The sequence below is a fragment of the Gavia stellata genome, chromosome 6 (assembly GCF_030936135.1).
Source record: "Gavia stellata isolate bGavSte3 chromosome 6, bGavSte3.hap2, whole genome shotgun sequence".
Taxonomy (NCBI): Eukaryota; Metazoa; Chordata; class Aves; order Gaviiformes; family Gaviidae; genus Gavia; species Gavia stellata.
In genome coordinates this window covers 53081615-53106653 of record NC_082599.1, presented here as the reverse complement: position 1 = coordinate 53106653, position 25039 = coordinate 53081615, and the positions used below count along the sequence as shown (strand labels likewise).

At 44.4% G+C, this 25039-nt stretch overlaps 1 protein-coding gene across 1 annotated transcript in view; it reads right to left on the bottom strand.

Annotated features, from left to right (window-relative positions):
• The window catches only part of AOAH (acyloxyacyl hydrolase), an 82552-nt gene that overhangs the window by 38487 nt on the left and 19026 nt on the right, over positions 1-25039 (bottom strand). The window contains exons 4-12 of the mRNA XM_059818910.1: positions 24255-24315; positions 23052-23151; positions 14976-15035; positions 9016-9086; positions 6620-6680; positions 6043-6113; positions 4769-4817; positions 4281-4329; positions 3052-3146 (exon numbers count right to left, since the gene is read on the bottom strand). Coding sequence (XP_059674893.1) covers positions 3052-3146; positions 4281-4329; positions 4769-4817; positions 6043-6113; positions 6620-6680; positions 9016-9086; positions 14976-15035; positions 23052-23151; positions 24255-24315 — 617 coding nt within the window. The remainder of the gene's footprint in view (positions 1-3051; positions 3147-4280; positions 4330-4768; positions 4818-6042; positions 6114-6619; positions 6681-9015; positions 9087-14975; positions 15036-23051; positions 23152-24254; positions 24316-25039) is intronic.

The window sequence follows — 25039 nt, the reverse complement described above, 5'->3', positions numbered from 1 at the left end:
GATGGGGTGTGGGGGGAAGTCCTATTTGGAATTCCATGTAGAGGGTTGAGATTCCACTGAAATGGAAACGAAAGCTTTGAACTGACTCTAGTATTGACTGTAGAGAAAACAATTTGATAAACTAATTTTTCTATGTGTCTTATCAAAGAAATTTTGGCAGAATCAAAGCAAACAGTCTTGAGTTTGACAGCACGAGGGAACAGCAGGTACACAAGGCTAATGCCTTATCCTCCCCTCTAAGAGCCCTAACTTCGAATTCTTGCTGTGGTCCCAGATTAAGGATGTTTTCTATGAGATTAGGACATAGACCCTCCGCACTCTCTCTCGTCACAAAACCACCCGTGGATGTGCTTAGAAAGTCTCCTCGAGGAAGGTCTTGCACTGAAAAAGGATTGAAGCCAGTTAATTTGTTAATTAAACCTACAGATGAAGGATATTTGCCAGTGGTATTTAATACTACAGATCAAGAGACAACAGTACTGCACCTTCGCAACCCTGAGGCAGCTAAATTGCTGCTATTGCCATTCTGCACACAGAAAGCAAGACACAGGACAAGCAAGAGGAAAAGGCAGTGACAAAGTCTGAATTAGGTCAGAATTTTTTTTGCTAGCACTTTTGTGCTCAGGTGACAACTTTCTTACTTAAGGTGAGCTGCAAATTAAATAAATTTTTACTATTGCTAGAGTTTAAACACAGATACTAGTTTTTTTCTACGACTCTGTATCACTGCATTAATATTTAACTGCTGTGGTTTTGCCAGGTCAGTAGGAAAGCTTGCAAATAGTCCTAGAAAAGAACCTGTTCTTTCCTATCCCAAATCTCACGTATCCCAGACGCCTGGGCAGCTGTGCAGTGCATCGCCGTAGAGCTCAGCTAGCTGTAGGAGGGCTGCATTTCCTGCAAGGTAATTAGCCCAGCCCTGGTCTGTCCTGGGTAGCTATAACTGACTTTTCCAAGTTCCCCTACATTACCAACATACCGTGTCATACCCCTGTCAGAGTCTGTCTGACGCTGCTCAGCTCAGGGTGCCCAGCGTCTGAAGGGACATAAGGTTATCTATACTATCTTCTTTTACCTTCTCCTGCTAGCTCCAGTAAGTGGTATTTTAAGCAATACCTTAATGCATCCCTTTCCTACTGGGCTCAGAACAGATGCCAGCCCTGGTGCCTTGTACTGGTGCATGAGAGATGTCTCTCCCAGGACTGGCTTGTGGTGGCTCTGGGTCTGCATGTGAAGTCCAGGCTTCTTTTTTTGCTTACTTATATATTGTATTTAGCTTCTCCAATTCCAGTGATGTCATAACTCCTTCTATTTTATATACTGTGAGCGGAGTGACTTCAAAAGGCCAGAGGGTGAACACATCTCTCTTTGCCCTCCTTGCCCCATTGCAGGGCACCAGCTCTAACCTGGAGTCACCCTTTCTTGCACTTCTCCCTTTCCAACCAGTCCTTGATCTTCCCCACACACTGGCCAGATGGAGTTGAGCAATAAAAACATGTATTTTTTGGGCCTTACACAGGGAGCACCAGTTTTCTTCCTGTGCAAGTTGCTCTACACCCATCAGACAGTAACAAGGTGCCATCAAAACTCACTTCATAATCTGCACTCCAGCTCCCGACCTTGAAGCTTCTTCCTCTGCATGCCATTACCAGCCCTTGACCCACCCAACTTGTGGACCAGCAAGCTTCAAGCAAGAGAAATGCTTTCTAAACCTTCGTTACAGTCATAATAAAATGCTGACGTAGTCTATTCTTGCCTACATGGCTCTGCTACCAGCGTTACTGCCTGAATCATCACCACCATCAGTATTATTACCATCTTTATTAGACAAGATAATCTCAATTATCGTTAGTGCTAATTTATTATGCTCATCATCAGCCCTGTCATCAGTGTCACTTGTCTAATTGTTGCTCATAAACGTTTAACAAAGAAAAACAACTGCTAATCTGCAACATCTAAATCAGCTCAGCTCTGGGAGCAAAAGTGGGAAAATACATGAAACTCTCAGACCTCCAACAGCACTGTAACTACTGACATTTTGTAATAAGTATTGTTCTCCAGAAAATGTCCATATCCTTCTTCTACAGAGACCAGTGGAGGAGTAGTGGGTTTCACCAGGGAAGGTGGGCAATGACGATCTATCTGCTCACTCCCGTGCAACAGACCCTTGTGCAGAGAAGGACAATGTACAGTCCTTCCTGGCTAGGAAACAACAGCAAAGGACAGGAGCATACCTGCGTGTTTATCTCCACCCCCCAACTGCAGTCTGCTGGAATGATCTTTTCCCCTCAATTATTTCATTCCACACCACTGAACTGCACAGCTGAGGCTCAGCATAATTCACAGTCAGGCGCATTTTGTTGTTGTTTGAAAATGGGAAATGCTGGGTTACTGCCCAAAGATAGACATCAGTGTGGTAGTGGTATTTTACGGTCACTACAGAAACTCTTCCCTTTAGGACAAGTCCATTATAAACCCTTGGATGACCCTTGAACACCTGCAGATGTATTTGTTCAACAAACCTCAGAGCCTGAACACTGAAGTTACTAGACCTATTTCACATGTGCCACAGATGAGGGAAAACAATCCAGGACACGTCATTTCAAAGTCAGATGCCTAAAACAGAAGTTCCCGGACTGTCAGCAGGGTCACTTCGGCAACACTTGCACAGCAAGGAGCCTTACCAACAAGGCCACTGACGGCAGGACCGATCCCACAGACAGCACGGGTCTCCTTAAGCCACAGGCACGTGCGTGGAAAGCCAGATGTCCTGGTTTGTGTCTCTGGCACAGCACTGAGCCACCGAAGCCAAACTCTTCCCTGACCCAATTGCACAGATGTCGGAGGAGCGGCAGTAGCACAGGGCTATGCTTTTTTATCTTCAGAAGAGCAGCCGCGGAAGGGAACTGACACACGTGAGACCATAACTATAAATTCCAGTGCAATGAGGCATTTTGCACTTGTTTCCCTTTGGCAACCTGCGGCACAGGGGAGAAAGCAAACAGCAACCAGCGGCTTAGTGGTTTTGGCAACCCGAACGTGATTCCTCACCGCTGACATCTGCGTGACGGTCATCCACTCAGGAGGGATGTGGAAGTGAGCACCAGCCGAGTCTCCCAACAGCACAACCCCCTGTGAGTCCGCACCTAATTAATGCATTTTGTTAGTCGCATGAGCAGAAAGAGCAAACCGAAACAGAGCAATGCTTAAAGAGCAACAGCTATGGCAGCTGATGGAGTCATGGGGTGACTGGCTACGCTGCTCTTCTCATGGCTGAAATGTTCAGACCCCACAATGGGATTTTTGCTCCATCTGCAGCAAAACCCGGCTATCAGGCATGTGCCAACAACACTAGAGAAGCAACTGGGGACTGGGCATGAAAAACAGGGAGAGGTCTTGCTAATCAGAAAAAATCCTGGTTGTATTCAAGGATGGATGTGTTATTTCAGCAGAGGCTCTACTGTGCAGCCAACATTTATTTTTACTACCCATAGAATATGCATTAAAAAGTACTTAAACATTTAGGGAAACCAGATTACTTAGGAAATTGCTCAAATCTCCTTGTAACAGAACTGGGTGGTGGATGTGCTACTCATACGAGTATTTCTGCTAGAACAATCTGGCTGGTTTATAATTAATGTTCCTTAGCATTTGTAGGTTGCCTTTCATCTAAAAATGTTGAAAAGTCTTGCCAGGCAATGGTTCATCCCCAGGATGCTGATTTAAATGTAAGGCAAGGTGAGCAGCAACAGTAGTCATGGCTGTTTAGTAAGGGTGTTACTTGTGCATACGTGTATACACAGGCACCCCCATTGCTGTCAGGGAGATCAGTTGATGCCATCACTTCACCTCTTTAAGGCCTTCTCCGCAAAAGTATCAGCATAATTGCCGGTATTTACGGCAACAGGTCAAACTGGAGAAACACGGATGTTAAACTGCTCTCCTGAATCCCAAGGCCATCCCTCCGGGTTAGGCTTCAGGCACCACAGAAGAGGCAGAGGTGACATCTCTGTTTGCTGCTGTCCCTGATCTATGTATTTCAACTTAATAACTGAGCTGGCTTTTAACAGGAAATTACCAGCAGCCTGTGCTTGTCATGTTTCATCTTTGCCCATCCTCAAGATAAAAAAAATAAAATGATTTTGCCATTTTGCCTTTCTCACGAAATTGTGAAGCCTGTTGTCCTTCCCCTACTTTGGCAATGACTGTGAAAATATTAAAATATTTATTAAGTGAATACAAAAGACACATTGTTTGTGGTATTGACTGTAAAGATTTACCTTTGCAGAATTTCTCCTCGTAGGGAATTCCATCTTTTGGATCCACGCCCTGTTGGAGGAGAGAAGGGGCAGGTGATAGTATCTATCTAGCACCTGAAAAATGGCAGTGCAAAACAGAGGCTGAGAATTTAGTTCTTCTTGAATGTTTGCCTGCAGGAAGCACTGCATCATAATAATTATGCTTTCCACTACATTATTTTAGTAAGTATATGTATATTTAAATTAATTATAATAGCTATAATTTAAATAATCATAAGCATCAATAAACAAACTTCACTCATAACTGCTTCCCCTATGTTTCCTTAGTTTTTAATAAATACAGTTTTATTACTTCTGAATATCAAAGGCAGTAAATAAAAAGGAGCAATCCAAATCAGTTAATAAACCAGAATAAATAAAAAAGAAACATTTGCAGTCTAATTCAAAAGGAGGAAAAAAGAGAAGCAGCAATCAGGAAGGAAGTATAAGATGCAACTTCATTTACTTACCCATATGCCATTGCAGTTAGAGTCACTTTTCACATCCCAATTATCAGGACTAAAACAGAGTTACAAAAGGATATACAGTGTTACAGAAAATACAGCAAAAGGGGCTTTTGAGGAAATCAGATCCTTTGTGCCATTTTTCACTAAAAATATAAAATAATTAGAAATTCCTTTCTGCACAGAGGTTGGGTTTTATCCCCCTTTGAAACCAGGAGAGGCATTTTTTCCTAGCAAAACGCAGTATTAATTTAAAGTTAATACTAGAAGTTGCTGAATGAAACTTGCCCTTTTAGTCTGCATATTCACTTAGGTGAAGTAAATGGGGATGATTTTTGCAGAAGACAGACCCTTTTTCCCTGCCCTCTTCCTTGCTTTGATGTGTTCACTGAAATCCACCAAGCCCCTCACTCCAAATTCAGTGCGGGGTGAGGAGGATCTCCTCTGGCCCATAACACAGTATAATTAGCTCAGGCATCTTTTACAGGGAGACTCCATCTATTCAGTCCGGCACTGCACATGGAATCTGTAAGCCCATTTCTGCTAACGCAGGTGTGCTGCCCAGGCTGATGGCACATAATTCTTCCAAGCCCACACCCTTAAACCCAGCTTATCTAGTCACAAGCTGGTTAGTGCCTAGGCTTTAAAAACAGTCCTGGTTAACAACTTCTTAACAAACCCATGGTAGAGGAGAGCTCTATTTCTGAGAATATTTTGAGCACAGGGTAAAATAACAAATGCTAGGGACCAAGGCCACGCTGTTATGACTGGCTGGGCTCTCCGTTTCAGGTGTGTGTAGAAGTCCCTGCTCAGGCAGCTGGGAGGTATTCCCCTAGAAGATACTCACTTAGAAGGGCACATCATTTAGCTCTACGTTTCCACCAACATAACATGAGGATTGGATGCTGGAGCTCAGCAGCCAACCATGAGCACCACTGTTTTGCCCTCCCGCCCTGCTGCTCCCTAAAGTAGGCACAACCCGCATTAGCTCAAGTGGCATAAGGCTTGTAAGCCTCAGCGGCTTGGTTTCTCTCCCCACCTTCAGTCTGTCTGACCAATTTTGGCTGCAGACGCTTCAGAGGAAGGAAAAAAACCCGTGTACCACCCCTCCTAATGCACCCCATCCCTGGTCTCGATCATCCCCTTTTGCCCCCATCACAGTGAAATCAAGCAACGAACAGTGACGTGCTCTCTTAGAGTATGGCCAAAACCAAATACGGAGCTCGTTCTTCAAGAAGCCACAACTATTAGGAAGCCTTAAAAATAATTAAAAGCTTTACCGTCTGCCAGGGTACACGGTGGTGTTTTTGTCGTTGCAGTCTCTGCCTCGCCAGTGATAGCCCCTCAAGGTCTAAAAGCCAGGAGAAGCACACAGATAGGATGGTCATTGTTACTCTTGCACTTTTAATTTAAAATATCTAAAATGAGAATCTAACTCAAGGTGTAGGAATAAAACCCAGTAAATGGATTGTATTCCAGAGTCCCTTTGCTAAGCTTTAATAAATGGCACCTTGCACACTTTGGTGCAGAAATAAGACAAGCTGGCAATTTAATTTGGTTTTTTATATGACTTCACTTCACCTCTTATTAATTCAGTAAACAGACCACTCAGCAGCAGAACAATTTGCTTCTGCAGGGAGCACAGCTTTATGTGTGCATCTCCCCAAGTGGCATAAATGAATGATTGTTTTTCATCCAGAAAAAAACCCCACCTTTTATGACAAAACCCCCCTCCATTCATTTCATTTCTGTATCTATTTTCACATGAATGAATAAGGCTTTGCAGCAAGTAGGAGGAATCCCATAGACATTCTCATTATCAAGGCATTACTGTACCAAAGGGAAGGCTTTGCTTACCGGGAAAGTACTAAATTTATCTCCATCAAAATCTTCAAAAGGCAGTTTATTTCTTATAACACTGTAAAAAACAAAAACAACAAACGCAGTGTTAACATATGGAAGGGAACCTATTCAGAAAGAAAAAACCACGGTAAAGCGTACAGAGTAGATAATAACTGGCATGTTGTTCACGGCTCCATATTCAGTTTTAGCTCCGTGCTTAGACTTCAGCAAAGGGATTCTGTCCGAAGGAGGAAATTCTGATTTCTTTCAATACCTGCTGACTGAGCTCTGGAGGTGAGGCTGATGGACTCCTGTATGGCTGCAATGTTGAACCTTCAGTCTCTAAAACAAACTAGGACATCAAATCTGTGGTAAAAGTGACGATAATTTTTTGGAAAGAAATACTACGCTCAGCCTGGCAGATCTTGCAAGTCTGCCAGATATGAAATACTAATGGAAGTCCTTCTACCTGGGAAAGAGCTGCAGAATGGGGCCTCGTGCTGATGGAGGCTAACCTCCTTTTGCTAAAAACAAATGGCAAACACCCTTCCTCATATTCATCCCTCAAGTCTTTACACCGTGTCTCTCCTGTTGTGTTCAGTCTATAAGACTTGCAGTTTGCATACCAGGCTGCAGCTACACACACACAAAAATGTGCTTATTTTATAAGGTAAAAGTGGATTTAATATGAAGAAGGACCATACATGCTGAATTCACAGGTGGCCTTATGCTTTAACTGAGGATCAGAGTCTCATCTTGCAATTTCTGTATCTAGTCCCACAAACTTCTGGCCATGCTCAAACATATTTGAGAAAAGTATTTTACCTTGATTTGAGCAACGGAGACCTGAGCCCTCAGTGGTCCCCCACAGCGCTAAATTACAGTAACCTTTGAAAATTACATCTTTTTTTTCCATTGTCACTTTTGTTTCTAACAACCCTATAGGTTTTAGCAATACCCGAAGCAGGTGTTAAAATAATGGTGTCAGCTCTGTGCCCCTTCCTTTTTAGCCTGGACACGTGCTAGCTTTCACGTGGTGCTGCCCAAGTGTGGCATCTCTCTTTGGCTATGGGACCCAGCTTAGCTCACCTGCACTGAGCAGCCTTTCATATTTGGCCCAGCAGGCAGCACTCTTTGAATGATATGCTGATCAGCCTTTCCTTGGAAAGTTTTCTTTCCAAGTTTTTCCAACCTATTGAACTCATAAGAGATGTTGAACCTGGCTCAGAGAGCAAATAGGTGCAATGAGGGTGGATTCTTCAGACTGCATGAGCATCAGAATAAGAAAAAATACAGAGGAAACAGGTGACATGCACTCCCGGTGGGGCTTGTAACCCTTATTCTGTCTGTAATCAATAATTTCCACATGCTACTTTAGGCTACTTCTTCTCTGCAAAAAGATTCAGTTGCAAGGAACTGGCACAGATCCAGAACAGCTAAAAAAGTCCAATCACCAAACATGTTTTTTGTAGCTACAGAAAGAAGAAAGAAAAAACCAAAGAGAGTGAGAGAGAGAGTGCATGAGAGAGAGACCAGTAGAGTTGAACACATTTGATCCAACATATGATATACAATTTTACTCCTGCTTTCTCTGTCTGAACTCACAGGGCTCAAACTCAGATTATTTGTCCTGACTTACATTTCAAAGGCACTTACAAGACGTTTCATGTTCATCAATCAATTCCCAATAAACTCCTGATATTTTCAGTTTCAATTAAATGAGCAGAAATAGGTGAGCAAGTTAGTCTTGGTAGTCAAATCAGTTAAAATATACTGCTGATAATACTGATTTCTTCATAGATTTGCTTGACTCCCCCTCCAACTCATTGGAGTACATTGACAAATATGCTTTAGGAGTAATAGCCCAGCTGATGTCCTCGCCCTTCTCAGAAACTGACTCAAAGTCAGCACTGCCATAAGTTGTTTTTCCTGTCCACCATCCACCCGGCTTTCTTAAATACCTTGAGGTTCTCCTACACTTTGCAACTGCCACTTAATTCGTGTTCCTCACAGAGTTATATAGGTGCCGGTGGCCTTCCTGTGCTGAGCCATGGGCACCACAACTGAGTGAACAAATGACTTGGAGAAGTGCCTTCAGCTCAGGAAATCTCAGGAGAAAATTGGCTCCCTCTTGGAGGTGTCGTATCTTCGAGTGTGTCATATATTTGACCTCCGGGACCTGCTAAAATTATGCAAATATTTTAAGTACCGAAAAGGCACAGGGATCCCTCTGAGGAATCTTACTTACCTGAACTCTGTGCAACCTCCCTCTATGCCACCTGGACAGTGGTTTTATGAAGGAAACCAACAGAAGTAAACTATAGGAAGCTTTATTAACCGAGGATTATTTTTGAAAGAAACAAATGTACCATATTCTGTTTCTGGTTAAGGACTGAAGACTTTATACATACTATTTAATCTTCTCACACAGGTTATCCAGAAGAGGAAATGCACATAAACTTGAGAAGCCCGTGAAGCTTTTCTGGAGGGGAAGAAAATAAAAGAAGATGGATGCGTTAGTTCATAGAGGTGGCGTGGCTTGGGATATTCAGTGTCAGTAAAGTCCAGAGCTAAATCATGTATTTTCTGCCTAGCAGCATCTGAAAACTCCAGTGACACCATTAAGGATGCTACATGCCAGAAGATTTAGATCTGACACAACAGTCAACTTAAGGATTTCAACTGAACATTTTACAAATCAACTACTCTTTCTTTCAAAGAGCTGTAAAATTAAACAGGAAGGAAGAAGCTCCTGTGAAACTGTCTCCTCTCATGTACCCAAGGTACTTTTTTTATTCTTTGTAAAAATTACTGTTCTCATGTTTGGTAGACATGATGGTATCTGACACTCAGTGCGAAACTAGTGAAAGCATCACACTGTGGGCCATGAGGCTGGTTTCTGCACACTCGGGGAGGGGTGGATAAGTCGAAAGTCAGGAACAACCCCAAAGAGAGGAGAAATGGGAGGATCCAGCATGTGCATAGAATGCCCTTGATTTTTTAATGAGATTTTTACCTGGAAATTTCATAACTAGATTTTGTCTTCGCCAGACCTGCAAGCTGTAAAAGACAGCTGCTGCAGGATAAACTCTTTCAACATTAGTAGACCATGGCCATGGGCCAATCCATTTGAGGTTCCAGGTAGCCAGGAGGCCTCAGAAGCTGAAACAGACCTTCCTAATGAATGCTTAAGTTACAGAAACATTGCGTTGCATTGGCAGTCAATCCCACAAACGTGCTGCTCATGTGGCTTCCCTGTAAGTTCAGGTGGTCTTTAAGCACTGAAGGCATTCAGGTGGTCTATAAATACAGAGGGCTAGTTGGTGCACAGTCTAATTAACTGTATTCACTAAGGCTGCATTCAGCATGTAAATATGGAGCAGATGAGCAGATGGGCATACTCATAACTTTATGCAAAGAAGGATAATTATTTATATGGCCATAGCACTTAACGACCTCTGTCCTTGGACCAACTCCCTTGTGTTACACAGAAAAAAAAATAAGATGGTGCTTGCCCTAATGAGATTACAACCCAAATCTAACATAAAACAGAAGATAAAGGCTGGATACAGCTCAGGAGAGGACAATGAAAGGCTGTTAATCACCATGAGGGGCAGTAACCCCAGCATATAAAGCTCTGAGTGACAAAGGAGAACATTGAGGCAGCACTGCAGGGTAGTGAGGCAGTGGTGACGTGGTGCATAGGGCATTGCCCTGCAGCTCCAGGGAAGGCAGGAAGGTGTTTGCTTGGACAGGTAACAAGGGGTGATGGAGATGAGGGTCTTGCACTACCCAGAGCAGGAGGTCAGCCACAACAATATGTCACGGCCAGGGTCTTGGTGTGGAGAGGAGTGCTGGCATAGTGAAGAGGGGATAGAGCCCCTAGTACAAAGATGGTAGCCGACATTTGCACTGGTGGCTGAAGTGACCAAGCAGCAAGGTGAAGATGAAAAAGAGTGGCACCTTGTGGGGGAGACATGCAGTGGAGGTGGAGCTGTAAGAGTACACTTTCTGAAGGATGCAATAGAGAAAGCAAAGAAGAAAAAAAGGAGGAAAGTTGGGGAGACAAGAGACAAGAAACCTGCAAAAAACCTCCACCAATTAACTCTCTTCAGCTCGGTCCAACACACTCAAATAACAAGGCTGGAGTTGCAGCGGCTTGGAGGGGACCATGAGGTGGAGGGGGTGTCAGTGGAGTCAAAGGAGAAACCAGAACACAACCACAGAAGAAGTGGATAGAAATGGCCAAAAGGAGCCAGGGAGTGGGGCCTTTCCTTGAGCTGAAAGACCAACCTGGTCCCACTGCTGCAGCTTCAGCCACCCTGTGCTCTTCCCCATCCCTCTACACCTCTGCATTTAAGCTGCCTGCCAGCCTGGCTGCCTCAGGGCTACGTCCTGCAGCACAGCAGGGACACAGACCTCCTCTTTGCTCTCTGTGTGTGCATACGCATGCATGGCCAGGTAGGCAAAGAGCGTGAGAGGTGCACCAGCAGGATGCCAGGTCTTCTCCAAGAGCTTTGCGAAACTATGTACGCTTTCCTGGAAAGAGGAAAGAAACCACTTCCCCCACCTCCTCCATGTAGGGCTAATCTCAGCACTGCCTACAAAAGCACTAGAGGCTCTGAAAGCTTTCCGTCAGGTTAAGATTTGCAGTGTCTTCATTTGAGCTGTTGGCTTTTCACTTCAGCCTAAGTCACAGCATGCAAAGCCTTTGAAGTTAAGGCATCCAGAGCTGAAACTGCACCAGAAAGACAAACTACAGGGCTGGCAATAAATAAATAAATAAATAGATAGATAGATAGATAAATAAATAAATAGATAAATCCTCCTTTCATTCTGCTCACCAACTGTATTTAAAGCCTGCTCTTTGCTGTAAGTAGGATAAAATCTTTCCTGCCTTTTTCTCAGCTAGTCATTTGAAAATTGTTGACAACTGGATCCCTGTTAGTTTCAAGGGAAGACTATTCTGCAGCCCTAGAGACTGCTTAACTTTGGTGGGAATGGTTGGCATGATGGTGCCTTGGAAGTGGTAGGAGCAATGTCAAGTTGGGGTTTGAGAGCCAGCTGCAGCAGCGTCCCAGAGCACAGCAGCCTCCGGCTCCCAGCCTACGTGTCCCCACAGCACATGGGACAGGGAAGTCCAGATGTAATGCTTCGGCTCTGCTTGGGGATGTGCAGGAGAGCAGCTCATCTGCTCTTTGAGGGTGTCTTGGGCTACTCTCAAAAGGCAGCAAGGAGCACAGGGTTAAAAAAAGGGGTACTCTTTGCATCTGCATGTGTAAGCGAGAGAGCGGGAGATCGCAGGTAAGCAGGCACTGCAGGGCCCTTCCCAGCAGAGCCAGGCTTGCAGTATGTGTTTTTGGAAGAGGACGAGTTACTTGCACCACTTGAGTCCGTGGGCAGGAGACTGGTTCATACCCCCTCTGCCTTGCAATTCCCTTTTGACTCCCTCCGTGGCTTCCCACTTCTCCTGCTGCCAGGCTGTGAGTTGCTGGCACCATGTAGTCATGACAGGATTGTACGCATGGTGCTTGCTCTCATTAAATGCTACAGCCATAGCTCTCTTTGTTGTTCTTTCACTGTTATTGCTCTTATTACCCTCTCCACCCATAAGAAAAGTTAGCGCTAGAGGTGCTCACAGTGACTGATAACACCAATATTTTATTTATTGCCTGTTAACATTCCCTAATGACAATTCTGTAATTATTTTAATTGGTTTTACGAAAAAGAATAATAATGAGCCCCTAATGCTTGTTGGTGTTTGGTTTAAGCCAGTTGCTCACAGATGGCTCACTACTTTTAATGAATAGAGACATTTATTAGATTTTTTTGGGTTGTAGCCACTTTCACTGCATTTCTTTTTCCCAAATCCACAATGATCCTAAGAAATGTCCAGTAAATACAACCCCCCTGGAAGCCAGACAGACCTCCCATTCTCATTACCAACAGCCATAATCATGTCTCTTTTTTATGCACAGCCACATGCAGCTGCCAAGCAAAGATGGGGATGGCTAACTTGCAAGAACCTCTTCAGAAGGCTTTCCCCAAACATGCAATGAGGCAAAAGCAACCAGAATAGCAGATATGGGAAGAATGAACAGATATAATTTGACCTTTCTGTCCAGCATGAGCTAGAGCATAAGAGAGGCCAGGAGAATGTTTTTCTCTCTCCACCGGTGTGGATGCAGAGATGTCCTACCAGAGACACGGTGTTTCTGGATCCTCACCCACACGTTCAGCCAGGCAACCCTCTCCCCAAGCAGTGAGGGCACCTCAGCTGCTTTGGCCCTTGCTCACTGGCATGTGTATGGGCCTGGGCAGGTGAACAGACCGTGATTTGGCAGCGTTCCATTTGTGCAGGTGATTTTCTTACCATTTCATCACACACTGCTGCTCTGGGATATGGGGCTTACGAAGGCGTGATACACACGCCTGAAGATCTTCCTTTGTGTTTCTTACTACATTGTTTTTCTGGATTTGGAATGAAATTAACCACAACCCAGCTGAAGGGGAAGTTGTGAGAGACAGTAATGCCTCTAGAAATGCTGTTATTTTTAATTTTCTAGCTTTAAAATAAGTTTCAGCAAGGGTCATTACAGAGAACATGCTAGGAATAACTGCATGAGAGACCCAACCAACCACATGATACTTGTTTTAATTTGAGCTGACCTTGTATTGTGGGTTTAGAAATAAATCGACTGGAGTAACCCAACTACAACAAAGGCCCTGCTGTTTCTAGCTGAGGCACAGTCTGCTCATCCCTCCTGCTGCTCAATAGGCAAGTAGGAGCACCAAGAGGCTGAGGGCATCACGACAGAGAGCAAGGGAGATATAGGGGCACCAGGGCATCAAGCAGCTTTGAGGATATGGGAGAGTAGAGGCAAGCTGGAAGGAGATCCCGTTGCACCCAAAGATTGATGCCAACCATGTCACCCTACCCAGGACAGCCTGAAAGGATGTGGCATTCATGGACCTCAGAGGCCAGACGGGGCTGGCCATGCAAGGGACACAGCCCGACATGCCAAGGGTAGAAGCACGTGCGAGGGAGCAAAGGAGCCCTGTATCCTGGGAGGCAGCGGCTGCACGCTGATCCCTCTTCATCCCCACACCTGCACTTGGGCTCAGGCTAACGGAGAGGACCTCCTTGACTCAGAGCATCTCGCTGCAGGTGTTAACATGGGGACTTGCACCTGGGGAAAGGGGATTGGAAATTTCATGTAATTTGATCGGAAATCTCAGGCCATCAGTAGCACAGCACTGAATAGGAAGGAAAATGAATAAGATCCTGCTGGTTGCTGTTCTGCGGGAACTCAGACCCATCTCTCCAGCGCATTGTTTATTTCCCTGGCTTGGCAATTTGGCAATTGCCCAAAGGCTAATTAGGCACCTCAATTTTCACTTTTGTGAGCAGCATCACAGTGAGGATTCAGGAAGAAGCAATATCAATAGTTTCTTCACAAACAGCAAAAACATTTGCTCTGCATTAAGTGCCTGAAGACAACTGGAAGCAAACTCTATGGCTGAGCTGACTCATATAAGTGAACCCAGCAGAATAAAAGCTGCCCTTCTCTTCTCTGCTACCCTTTAGAGATCCTCTAGAAATCTGAAAACTGGTGGAGGCAGAAAGATTTCAAATCTCAGTTTTCAAACTTAGAGGCAAAAGCAGCCTCTCAAAAATAAAGGAAAAATACACAGAATTGCATTCAGGCCACGGCTTGAGTTTCAGACAACCCCAAAGTGCAGCCAGTCACTGTGCTCTGAGGCAGTGGCTCCTACCTCTTACTTGGCAAGGCAGGGATGACAAAGGACAAGGAAGAAGCATGAAACAAGGAGGAGCAATAATAAACACTGCAAGAAGTTTGAGGGAAGGAAGGTTCTCTGGATGGAAAAGCACAGGGCAAGGATGAGCAAGAAATTCCTGCTTTTGTAAAAAAATGTAAACAAGATCTGTATCTGCTTGTATTTTGTTTTAAGGCTGGCTGCCCCACCAAAGGTGAGTTGGGCTAGTACAAGCGAGTGTCTCAGCATGGAGCTGCACTATGGAGCTCACAGGTTATTTCCTCAGCTGCTGCATGAATTTCAGACACAAGTTTATGTCTTGGATGTAGACAATTAGCCCTACTCTACAAGCAGTCTGCATTTTTCATGAGTTTTTTTCTGCTCTCCCCATACTTTTGTATTTCCTCTCTATTATCTCCTGCTCCTTCTTCGCAGTGTCAGCTGACAGAGCAGATCCTATACTGGTAGGGGTGAGTCAGCATTAAATTCAGTGGTGATCAGGTGGGTTCACAATTAGGCAAAACAAACGAGGACTCATTCCTGATAAAATGCAAGTACACTGTAAAACACCCTAATGCCACTGATTTCTTACCAGATCCTTGGCAGTCTTCATAATCCTCTTTGCTTTCCTTATTGCAGTACTCAGCCCCACCTAGGAGAGCAAGAACAAAACAAAAAAACCCCAGATCAGCTTCACAGTATTCTACCAATTTTCCTCCCCATTTTCTACCTTTTTTTTTAATATATCAGTCACAGCACAAAAATGATGTATGAGTCCACAAACTCATCATCAGTTACTTTTTATTGGACTAACAATCAATTATCCAATCACCCCCTATGAAACTCCAGTTGCGAGAGTTCATTTATTTTGCTCCAGGGCACCATTTATTTCCTAAGGAAAAGTCCAGATAGGTTAAAGAGCTGAGATTTATATTCTGACTGCGCTGCGTGAGCTGCAGAGGACAGACTTCTCCAGTGACTCCCGCTGAAGAACAACTCATCCATTAGATGGTCAAAAGAGGGTCATGTGTGCCATGCTGGTGTGACTTGCTGCAGAAGGGTACGGAGGAAACATTTGGTCTTGCATGGATGAGGGTTATTCTCAGCTAAGTTCATCTCAGTGGGGAACAGCTGGCATGCGGTAAGGTACAAAGCAGGAAATAGAGTTTGGAAGGCAAATCTCCTGCTCTAGGATCTAGGAAGGTTAGCTTTTTATTCTGGAAACACCTGCCCTGGAGGGCAAGTTCTTGCAAACAGTGGCAAGATTGGTTTTCTGTTGGGTTCATGCAAATTTGTGCTGAAGAAGCATTTTGGGATTCTTCCAAAATGAGGTATTGATACCTAAATAGAAAGGAAAAGTGGGAGAACCATTGCAAGAAAAGAACTTGGAAAGGCATCCAGGTCAAAGGAGAACAGGTTGGCCGTTATAAGGCCATGGGTTACAACTACTCGTGATACCCTAATAATTCCCCAAATGCCTTCCCCTTTACACGCATGCTCCTCAAAGGAGGAGAGGAAATTTTTTGCAAGGGGCACCAACTGTGAGTGTGAGTGACAGCCGGGGACCAGCGCTGCTGGCAGCAGGACGGACATGCCATGCGTGGTGCAGCATTTGCCCTCTTTCAGAAGGAATAACTGCTTTTGTTCTGTAGGCTTTGAGGATCTTATTAAAAAAAAAAAAAAAGAAAAAATCAATTACTTTTTAAAATGTTTCAATTGGAAAGACAAATCCAGTGTATCACAAACACGTTAGCACTTTTTGTTTCTGATCAAAATGGTTAGCTGTTCTGTCTGACGATGACCTGCCATCAGTCTCTCCTACAGCCCAGCCTAGGGACATAACTGCTAGCTTCACACTAACCAGGCTCCAAGGTAAAGTTCAGCACAAGTTTGTATTATCTGGCTGGAGCTACAGGAACTCAACATGGGAAAAAAAAGTATGCTTCGCCAAGTGGTAGTATTAAAGCATTTGAAAAAAAGAAAAATATCCCTCGAGCGATGGCATCTTACTGAACAGCGGGCATGCCAGCTTGGAATATTAAAGCAGCATATATTTGCATTTAAAGCAACCATTACCAACATTTTTTAACTGGGGATAAAATTTAGCATGTCATTATAACTGATTTAGGCAGTGATCAAAGCAAATTAATTAACTGTGATATTCAGGGTCAAAAATTTATAGTGAACAATATAAAGGGATAAGGAAGAGTAAGAATAAGCAGCAAGGAACACAGAATTTTAAGTTATTGTTTTTTAATATCTGCATCACATTAACACATGTGTTTAATATATGTTTATATAGTCTTATAAAAATCTGGATATGTCACAAATGGATGAGTGATGCTAGGGATAAGCCAAGACACTGTTTCCTAGTTTCTTCCTCCTGGGCAACTGCTGTCCCCAAAACCAAACATGCCTCTTGCATTTGCCATACTTAGGTTGTACCTTACCAGCTGCTGTCATTTCTGCTATAAAATAACTCGAGATGCAGATGAGGAAAATGACTTAAAATTGAGTACGATGCATGAAAAATTTCCAGAGAGGTAGGATTCATCAATCCCTTTCTTCTGGGCAGGAGAGGAGAAACCTTTCTTGCTCTCAGCAGCAGTGCGTGAGAAGCACACACTTCAGACAACTACAGCAATAGTGCACAGAGAAAGCAGAAAACGGGAGGAAAGGCTGAATTGCCCCCGTGTGTAGAAAATGCTCTCTCTGAAATGCTAAGGATGAGATCTCCTCCCACTGCAGAAGTTACTTCAGCCAGGACTCCGGGGTGGGTTGTGGAGGACTGGCAGCTGAAACACCCATCCAGGAGAAAACACTCTTGGTTTCATGTGTCACCTGCAACCCCTGGTTGACACCAGCATGTCAAGCCTGCCACCAAAGGCCATACAGCCCATACAACCTCTCTTGCTGCAACTTGGCTAGCAAGCAGCCTCCTCTCTTTCCCATGGCGTGAAAAGACCACGAGAAAAGGCCTCCCTAGGCTCCAGCAGCTAATGGACAAACTCGCAGCTGCTGCCCGGAGGGTGTGCGGAGGTACTGGGGAGCAGCCAGCCCCATCCACCCAAATCCGCGCAGCCCCGCTGCCCGGCAGTGCACAAGATATCCACACCATGGACGGGGCTGAGGGCAGGGGCGTCACTGGGATTTCCATTCACTGCCTTCTTTCAATGCTCTCCACAGAGCCCATGTATTCCTAGCAATGATTTTTTTTGCAAACAGATCTATTTCTCATCATAAACAAATGCATGAACCAACTTTAACTGTCTCTCATCATCCTTGTTAGCCAGCTCTTTCCCAGGAGAGCAGATATTTACAAAACACTCCAACAGTTTCCCTTCTAACTAATTTTCATCATCCTTTTACCAGGAGTATGCATACCAAGGTACGAAAACACTGCAGAGCTTGTTTAACAGCACTGGCAAAAGTGCGATTTGTTCTACAACTCCCACCTTCCATCCTGCAGAAGCTGTAGCGGGAATCTTTACGCTTGCACGGGACAGCCAAACCAAACGATATGTGCTCTGGATGCAAAACAGGGACCTTCCCTGCAAGCCCAGATCTAGAACACGCAAGGCCTGACTCGGTCCTTTCTCCTCCCGGGGCAATTACTCTGACTTCTGCTCGTTTTATGCCACTTGTTTCTTCTGGACTTGGATGCTGTATGTTCTGGATGAAACACTGTGATTTACTTTTTCTAGCTTGCCTCTGCAAAACGCAGTCAGCATCTGCGAGCAACGCTTCCTTGTCCTCACACTTTTGTCTGCCAGTCTCCCACCCCAAATGCCACTGTGCCCGTGGGTCACCTGAGACTTGTTGTCAGGGGTCCTGCCTGGGGCAGCTTCTGCATCGGTATGACACAGCTGCCTGCAGCACTCTGCAAACCCCACGCCACCCTGTCTGCCTTAGGTTTATTTGGTGGAAGGTTGGGGTTGTGTGGTTTGGTTTATTTGGGGTTGTTTGGTTTTTTGGTTGGGGTTCTGTTTGCATTTTATTTTCTGCCAGTGAAGAGGAGCAGGGGAAATGGTGAAAAACAAGTGAAAGAGGAAGAACTAGTATTCAAACTGTGCCTTCTGCTATCGCTCGTCTTCAGGGCTCAGTCCTGACTGCAGCAGAAATAACTCACATTTCAGTAGATTTTATCTATTGCCAAAAAGAAAGGTTAAAAGGAGGGCATCTTGCTCCCCAGGTCCTAGCCTGCCTCCCAGACGCCTGCTTTACAGCCTGTGGTCTCAAAAGAAGGAAACGGGTCCCAGCCACAAGGTCTACCTTTGGCTGGCAGCCTGCTCTCACCAGGAATGCAGAAGCACTCCCACCATAGTTTGGTTCTGCCTCACCTCCCGGAAAGCAGTTCACATTTTCACTGAAAGAGAGAGAGAAGCGAGAGACAATAGCGGGAGTATTTTTATTTTATGAAACCCCAAAGGTTTTCTTTTTTCTAACCAGAAATTGTTGGCTCCTACTTTGCCAAAGAGCAGGCTGGCCACAGTAATGTCCATGAGGGATGTGGCTTTTGCTTTTTACAAAGTCAGTGAAAGACCTGATAGAAGGGACATGAACCAGCATGAGTGCTTGAGGCAATGAAGCTTATTTTGGTAAGATAAAATGACATTAGCATAAATATGTATATTTTTGCTGACATAAGATGACTCCCAGCAAAATCCTACTACTGGAGATTAAGCTTATATCTGCAGCCGCAAGTTCTCTAATAATCCAGAGCAGAAAAGTGATGGGGAGCTGAAGAGGCACTCTGAAAGGCAGAAAGAAGAGTACAAGTTCTTTCCAACATGGACCATTTAAGAGATTGCCAGCAGCAGGACTCCAGTGCTGAAGTCGAGCCATTATTCTGGCCCCAGCAAAAGCCATGAAGTATTGCCATTTAACTGACCAGGCCAGCTGGCTTATAACTAGAGACAAGCTGACAATAATCTCCTGAAAACCTGCTTGCTCCCGGCACCAGAAGGGGATCTTGGTAGGCAGTGCCTAAAACCCCTCACCCTATTTCAGTCCTTTTCACTCACTAGAGGAGCATCTCTGTATCACAGAACCTGGTGCAGAAAGTCCTCTACCATGTGAGCTGATAAACTTTTTTGATGAAAAAAATAGCCAGTCATCCCAAACCAGCTAGCTTGGATACCTGTACCCACTGTCAGCGTTCTGGAGCGGTGCTGCAGCCAATGTCAGAGTATCTGCTGTTGATGTAGCTTAAACCACAAGGCATATTACAGCAGCTTTAGATACTGCCCAGTTTTCAGGTATCTATGGTAAGCCTACACTTCTGATGCGCCGTATTATGTTGCCTCCTGACTTGAAGAAGTCCCCAGTGTTGCTACCCTCATACTAAGGGTAGAGGAGAACTTCTCGCTAGGCAAGAAACATGCAGCAGGCGAGCCTATGCATGCACATCAACCTGCACTTCCAGCCCTGGCCCAGGCTCTGCTCTATGGGCCACTGGTGGCAATCAGGGGCTCACAGGACCCCATCATGAGTGACATCTGCTCGGACAGCTGTGCTGAGGATCCAGGAGCTGCAAGTGCCCCTTCCACTCTTCCCCACCAGCATCAGGGGTCTGCTCCTGAAACGGGAGCCCCCGCAATGAAGTCGCCCTCGCCCAGGTTAGATGCGCTCCTCCTCCAGCTCCGCGCTGAGAGCATTGCGCTCCGTGCTAGCGGAGCAGTATTTTTTAGTCATAATTAGAGCCAAGCCTCCTAGAATAATCGCAGAGTGCTAATGGCTCCAGGCAGGTTGGTGAGAAAATTAATTTGGGCTAATTTGTCAGAGACCAGGGAACTATGTAATATAACGCACGTATCATTTACTTGGCTTGCAGTGTCTCCATTACGTAGATAGCTTGCAAGGCCCCTGAAGCAGGGGCTCTTCCTTCCTCGAGACACACGATCTCACTAGAGCAACATCACAGAGACAGGACAAAATAAACTGTTGATGGAAAAAGCAGCTACACGTTGGTATTTACCACCTTACAGGCAATTAAAACCTGAATATTATACTGCCTTATAAGGGCAAGTAACTCTGTATTTATTTTACTCCCCTCTCCAATACAAATATGATACTAATTCTGGGAAAATGGGCATCCAAAAGTCTAAATGAATAAACAAAGTACCTGAAAATCAATAGAGCTGAACAAAACAGTCATTAGTATTAAAGTCTTGTTCAAACACTTGGCAGCGGACTGAGCCAACATTTGCAGGCTCGTATAACTGAAGTGATCAATCAAATTACAAACCAAAGAAGCAAATGTGAGGTAAACTGCATTTTATGCATCTGCGTCTCTGACTGTGTATTAATTTTTTGCACTCATAATTCATCTTTACTCAGTCTGACTTGTCACAGAGTTACTGTGGGCAATTTATCAACCACTTGAGCATGAACTCTAAGCACTGCTCTTCTCCTCCCATCTCCCCCAGCCTCCTCACGCTGTCTCAGGGTACCAGGTGAGCTAAAAAGGAGGGGACAGGGTAGAAAATTTGTTTTGTTGGTGGAAGTTCCCTTATTCCTGGTGAGAAACGAATACACCTTGACAGAAAGGGATTTAACTACCGCTTGGAAGGGAGAGGGTTTGCTTGAGCCACTCACTCAGAGGGACAGTCTCCAGGCCGTGCAAATGAGACTCCAAATTTTGTTTAAAAAACAAAACCAAAAAACCCCATCTTCAGTTGTTTTCCTTGCAGAAAGTGCAGTCTCTGGAGCTGTTGCTGGAGGTGGAAGGAATCAACAGCTTGGTCACACCTGCTCTGAGAGATGGGAAGAGGTAACCAAAGATTTGACAGCAATGCCACGAGTGGCATCCCATCCCCTCTGGTTGGTAGGCCAAGCATTTCACCACAGATCTTCTAGTTTCTGCACAGGAGCCACCTCGGTTTAAACAGCCCCTCTCTCCAGACGCGTTAGCCTAGCTCACTGTGCAGCCATGGAGAGTCCGTCCCTCTTTATGTGCAGTTCGTTGCCTGCATCCCCTTTCACTCCAAGAGGCACCTTGCACTTCTACCACCGGCTGAAGTCAAAGTGCAGGGTGGTTTCTACTTCTCTTTATTCCCCCACACAAACAAGTAAGTCCATACGAAAATCTAACTCTCGGGCTGGCAGCACGGTGCACGTGCAGCCACCGTTGCTACAGCTCCCGCTGTCCTCCTGGGTGACCTGCTACACTGATGGATGGGAGAGCCTGCCAGCCTTTGCTGTACTCTCATCTTTACCTTCAGGATGCCTAAATTTAAAAAAAAAAAAAAAAAAAAGGCCCCACAGTCACTGACAGGGTCTCTGCTGCTGCTACAAGGGCAGGGGAGGGAAAAACCATGCAATTACCAGGGCAGAAAGTGCTGGAGACTCATGAAAGTTTGTGGGGTGAGTAAAGACCTGGCAATTATTAAGGGAGAGCTTGCAATAGGGTAGCTCTGATGTACCTTGGGGAAGGGTGGGAGGACCCATGAACTGTTTTACCAGTTCAGATGCAGGATTTCTGAAGGAACCCATTTGATGAAGTATGGGCAACATCCTGGTTGAGGCAAGTTAGTGTGGACCCTCGCTGCTGCCTGCATTTGTCGTCTTTCACCTCTGCCTTGTTGCACACCCATATATCTCTGTGTTGGCATAGCGTGGAGCATAGTAGTTATATGGGACACACATCTGCTATAAAACAATGTTACTGCCATTCTTGGAAGGCAAGTGTTTCTCCAGGTCTTAATATTGGCAGAACTAAATCCATCTTGGAGCTGAACCACGGCTCACCAAAGCCCATAAGAAGGCTCTGACTGATTTCAATGGCTGTTGGATGAGGCCCTGTGTAAAACATCTTATGCAAACCTTTAGAAATCAAACATGTCTTTATCCATCCAGATGCAGGGAAGAAGATTTACAAAAATAGATGCCTGAGTGAATCACTTGCTTTTTGACACTGCCAAACAACCACCATCACTCACCGGTTTTAGTGTGACTGGGGCTGCATGATGTCTGGGAAAAAAAAAAAACACACAATGAAAAAAATCCCCAAATAAACTGTGTCTGTTTAGACACCTGTGCAGATATGTATGTGTCCGAGTAGCAAAGGTCTAGGACATGCCATCAAGCTACTGTGGCATAGCAAGTAACTGTACATCAAAAAAGCAGTGGTAACTAAATATATTTCCAGCCTGTGGCAGAAGATTATGCGTGTTAGCTTAAACCTCTTGTGCTGCAGACTAATCCAAGTCAAATAGCCCTGCATTTGCAGTGGGTAACCAGTGCCTACACAGGCTGCCACAGCAGATGAGGCAATGATGGGATAACTTGTCATGCCATGGTAACGCGGTGGTATAGATGAACCTCAGCTGAGTATCTGGTTTGGGGTTATTGTACTGCTTAACAATAAAAGTCTGGAGAAAGTGAGTTTTTATTTTCCCTACTCTTCTTCTCTGACCCAGAGTGGTACAAGATAATTTGGCCCTGTAATTCACACTCTCTGACAACCATGTGGTTGATGCTCCACACAGCTAGTGCGTGTTATATACCTTTCATTCAAAGAGACATTTTCTAAAAGTGTCCACGCTCATAACGTTGACATTTATTTCCCAGACAATGCACGCGCATTGGAAACCTCCGTACTGTTCAGTTCCAGCTTAAAAGACCTTCCACAATCTGTAGCTTTGAAAAAAGTGGAAAAACAACTCACCTTTGGAGGAGAGTAGAGATGACAAAGTGGTTGGCCTGGATCCTCTTTACACAGCTTCAAGGAGTGGCAGACCACATCGGCATTCATTTCCCTGTCTATGCTGAAGGAAATGGTGCATAAACAAAGACTATTATGTTCTTCTGGGTGCTTGGAAGTAGAAGATATTTCCATGGGAAGCTAAATCTCCCTAATGCCAAACAATAACCTCAGCTTGCTTCACTGTGGCCCGTAATCGCTGCTCAGTACTGTGTTGGGTCCTAATGACTTTCTGCCACGGCATCCTACTCAGCATTTAAAATTGGATTGCAGGATGATGAAAAAGCACCGTGCTTTATATGCAGCGCCTGAATCAAATACAGTATGACTGTTCTGTTTTTTAATCAATCATAAGTATGACAAAGATTTAAAGGTTAAAGTTAATGCATATGTAATTTGGTACATATGAATGTTCAATCATTAACTCAAGAAAATAACCAGAAATCCTTCAAAGATCCTTAACCTTTAATCACCAAGCACAAGTGCTAGGATTGTTTCTTTCTTTTTGGGACACACCTCTGGGCTAATCAGGAATTAAATTAAAATGTTTGATTATAGCACTTCTTAGTCCTGTAAGCACTTTGCAGTCCCTTGGCTAGTTTTAAAAATAAAAAATAAAAGCCCTAGGGAGGAAGAAGGTCTAGCAAAAGCTCTGTTAATTAAACTAAGAACTTTCAAAGAGGAATAAAATGACCTACATTTTACTTTTTTAATCGCTTACATTACTTAGTAGGCTTCCCCAAGTGCGTGTATCAAGGTCAGGGCTGAGAGCATGTCGGGGCTGACAATTAAAAAGCTTGATTAAAGGTAGAAGGGAAAGTAAGAGCCAAGTATTACAGTAGTATGAGTCTGTAGAACCTGTCTCGCACACACAGCTTATTCAAATTCCTCCCTCAGCCAAACGAGCTGAATTTCAAGAGGTAATTACATCAGGTAGGCCTGATCTGAGATTCAAATGGAGTATGAAAACGGTTACCAGTGGCAGCCTGTGTTTATTCACTCAGGAATAGCTGTGCCAAATGCCAAACCAGAATCACTCTCAACCACCTCTGCTTTAATAACACTGTGATTTTAAGAATGAAACCCTTTGCACTTCAATCTGATAGCACATCTGAACAGATCGAGAACAAACTAAGCAAAGACCTGAGAGGACACAGCAATACTTACAGTTCAGCTATGTGTGGTCCGTAAAGTTCAGCAAGTATGTAACAGAAACCTTGCAGTTTTTCTAGAAAACATAATGTTTTTTTTAAGTAATTGAGCACGGTGAAACTGGTTTTATAACAGTCAAAATACAGCAGGAGTTCGTTCATTAAGGTGAACGCTGATTTATCTTAGGGTAAGGCGTGTGAATCTATGACCTTAGTATAGCAGCAGAGAATGGGAAAACCTGAATTTCTAACCTTGCCTAAAGCCAGAGAAGGGCTTTAGTCAAGCCACGTGATAAAGACTCAAAAGGATATCTAGCATTTGCTAAATGTTCTGAGTACGGCATCATGGAGAAGTTGAAAGAAATCATACATGCCACAGCATTTTCCAAGCCTTTAAAACAAACAGCTCAGTAGGTTTGCAAGAAGAAAGAAGACAAATATATAAATCAAAGGGCAGAAAGTGATGTAGGACTCGGTGCTACTGCTAGAGCTGCCTCGGAGCTTCTGGGGGGTTTGTGTGAGTTAAGAGAATCTGTTTTGTGTAGGAGCAGGAGTTGCGCAGGAGTAATTGCATTCAAACAAATCTTTGATACTTTTTGTTGGGCTTCCTTTCACAGTCTACAGCCTTGTGCCTTTTCAAGATGCTGGCTTGGGTGGCTTTCTTTGATCTGGGTGAAATATGCCCTGCATGCCCTCCGGAAAACAGCTCTTCAGAGATTTCTTTAAGGTGCTATTGTAAAAAAAAGTGGTCCCCACACCATTTCATAACCACTGAGCAAAGACACTTGTAGGAGAGATCAG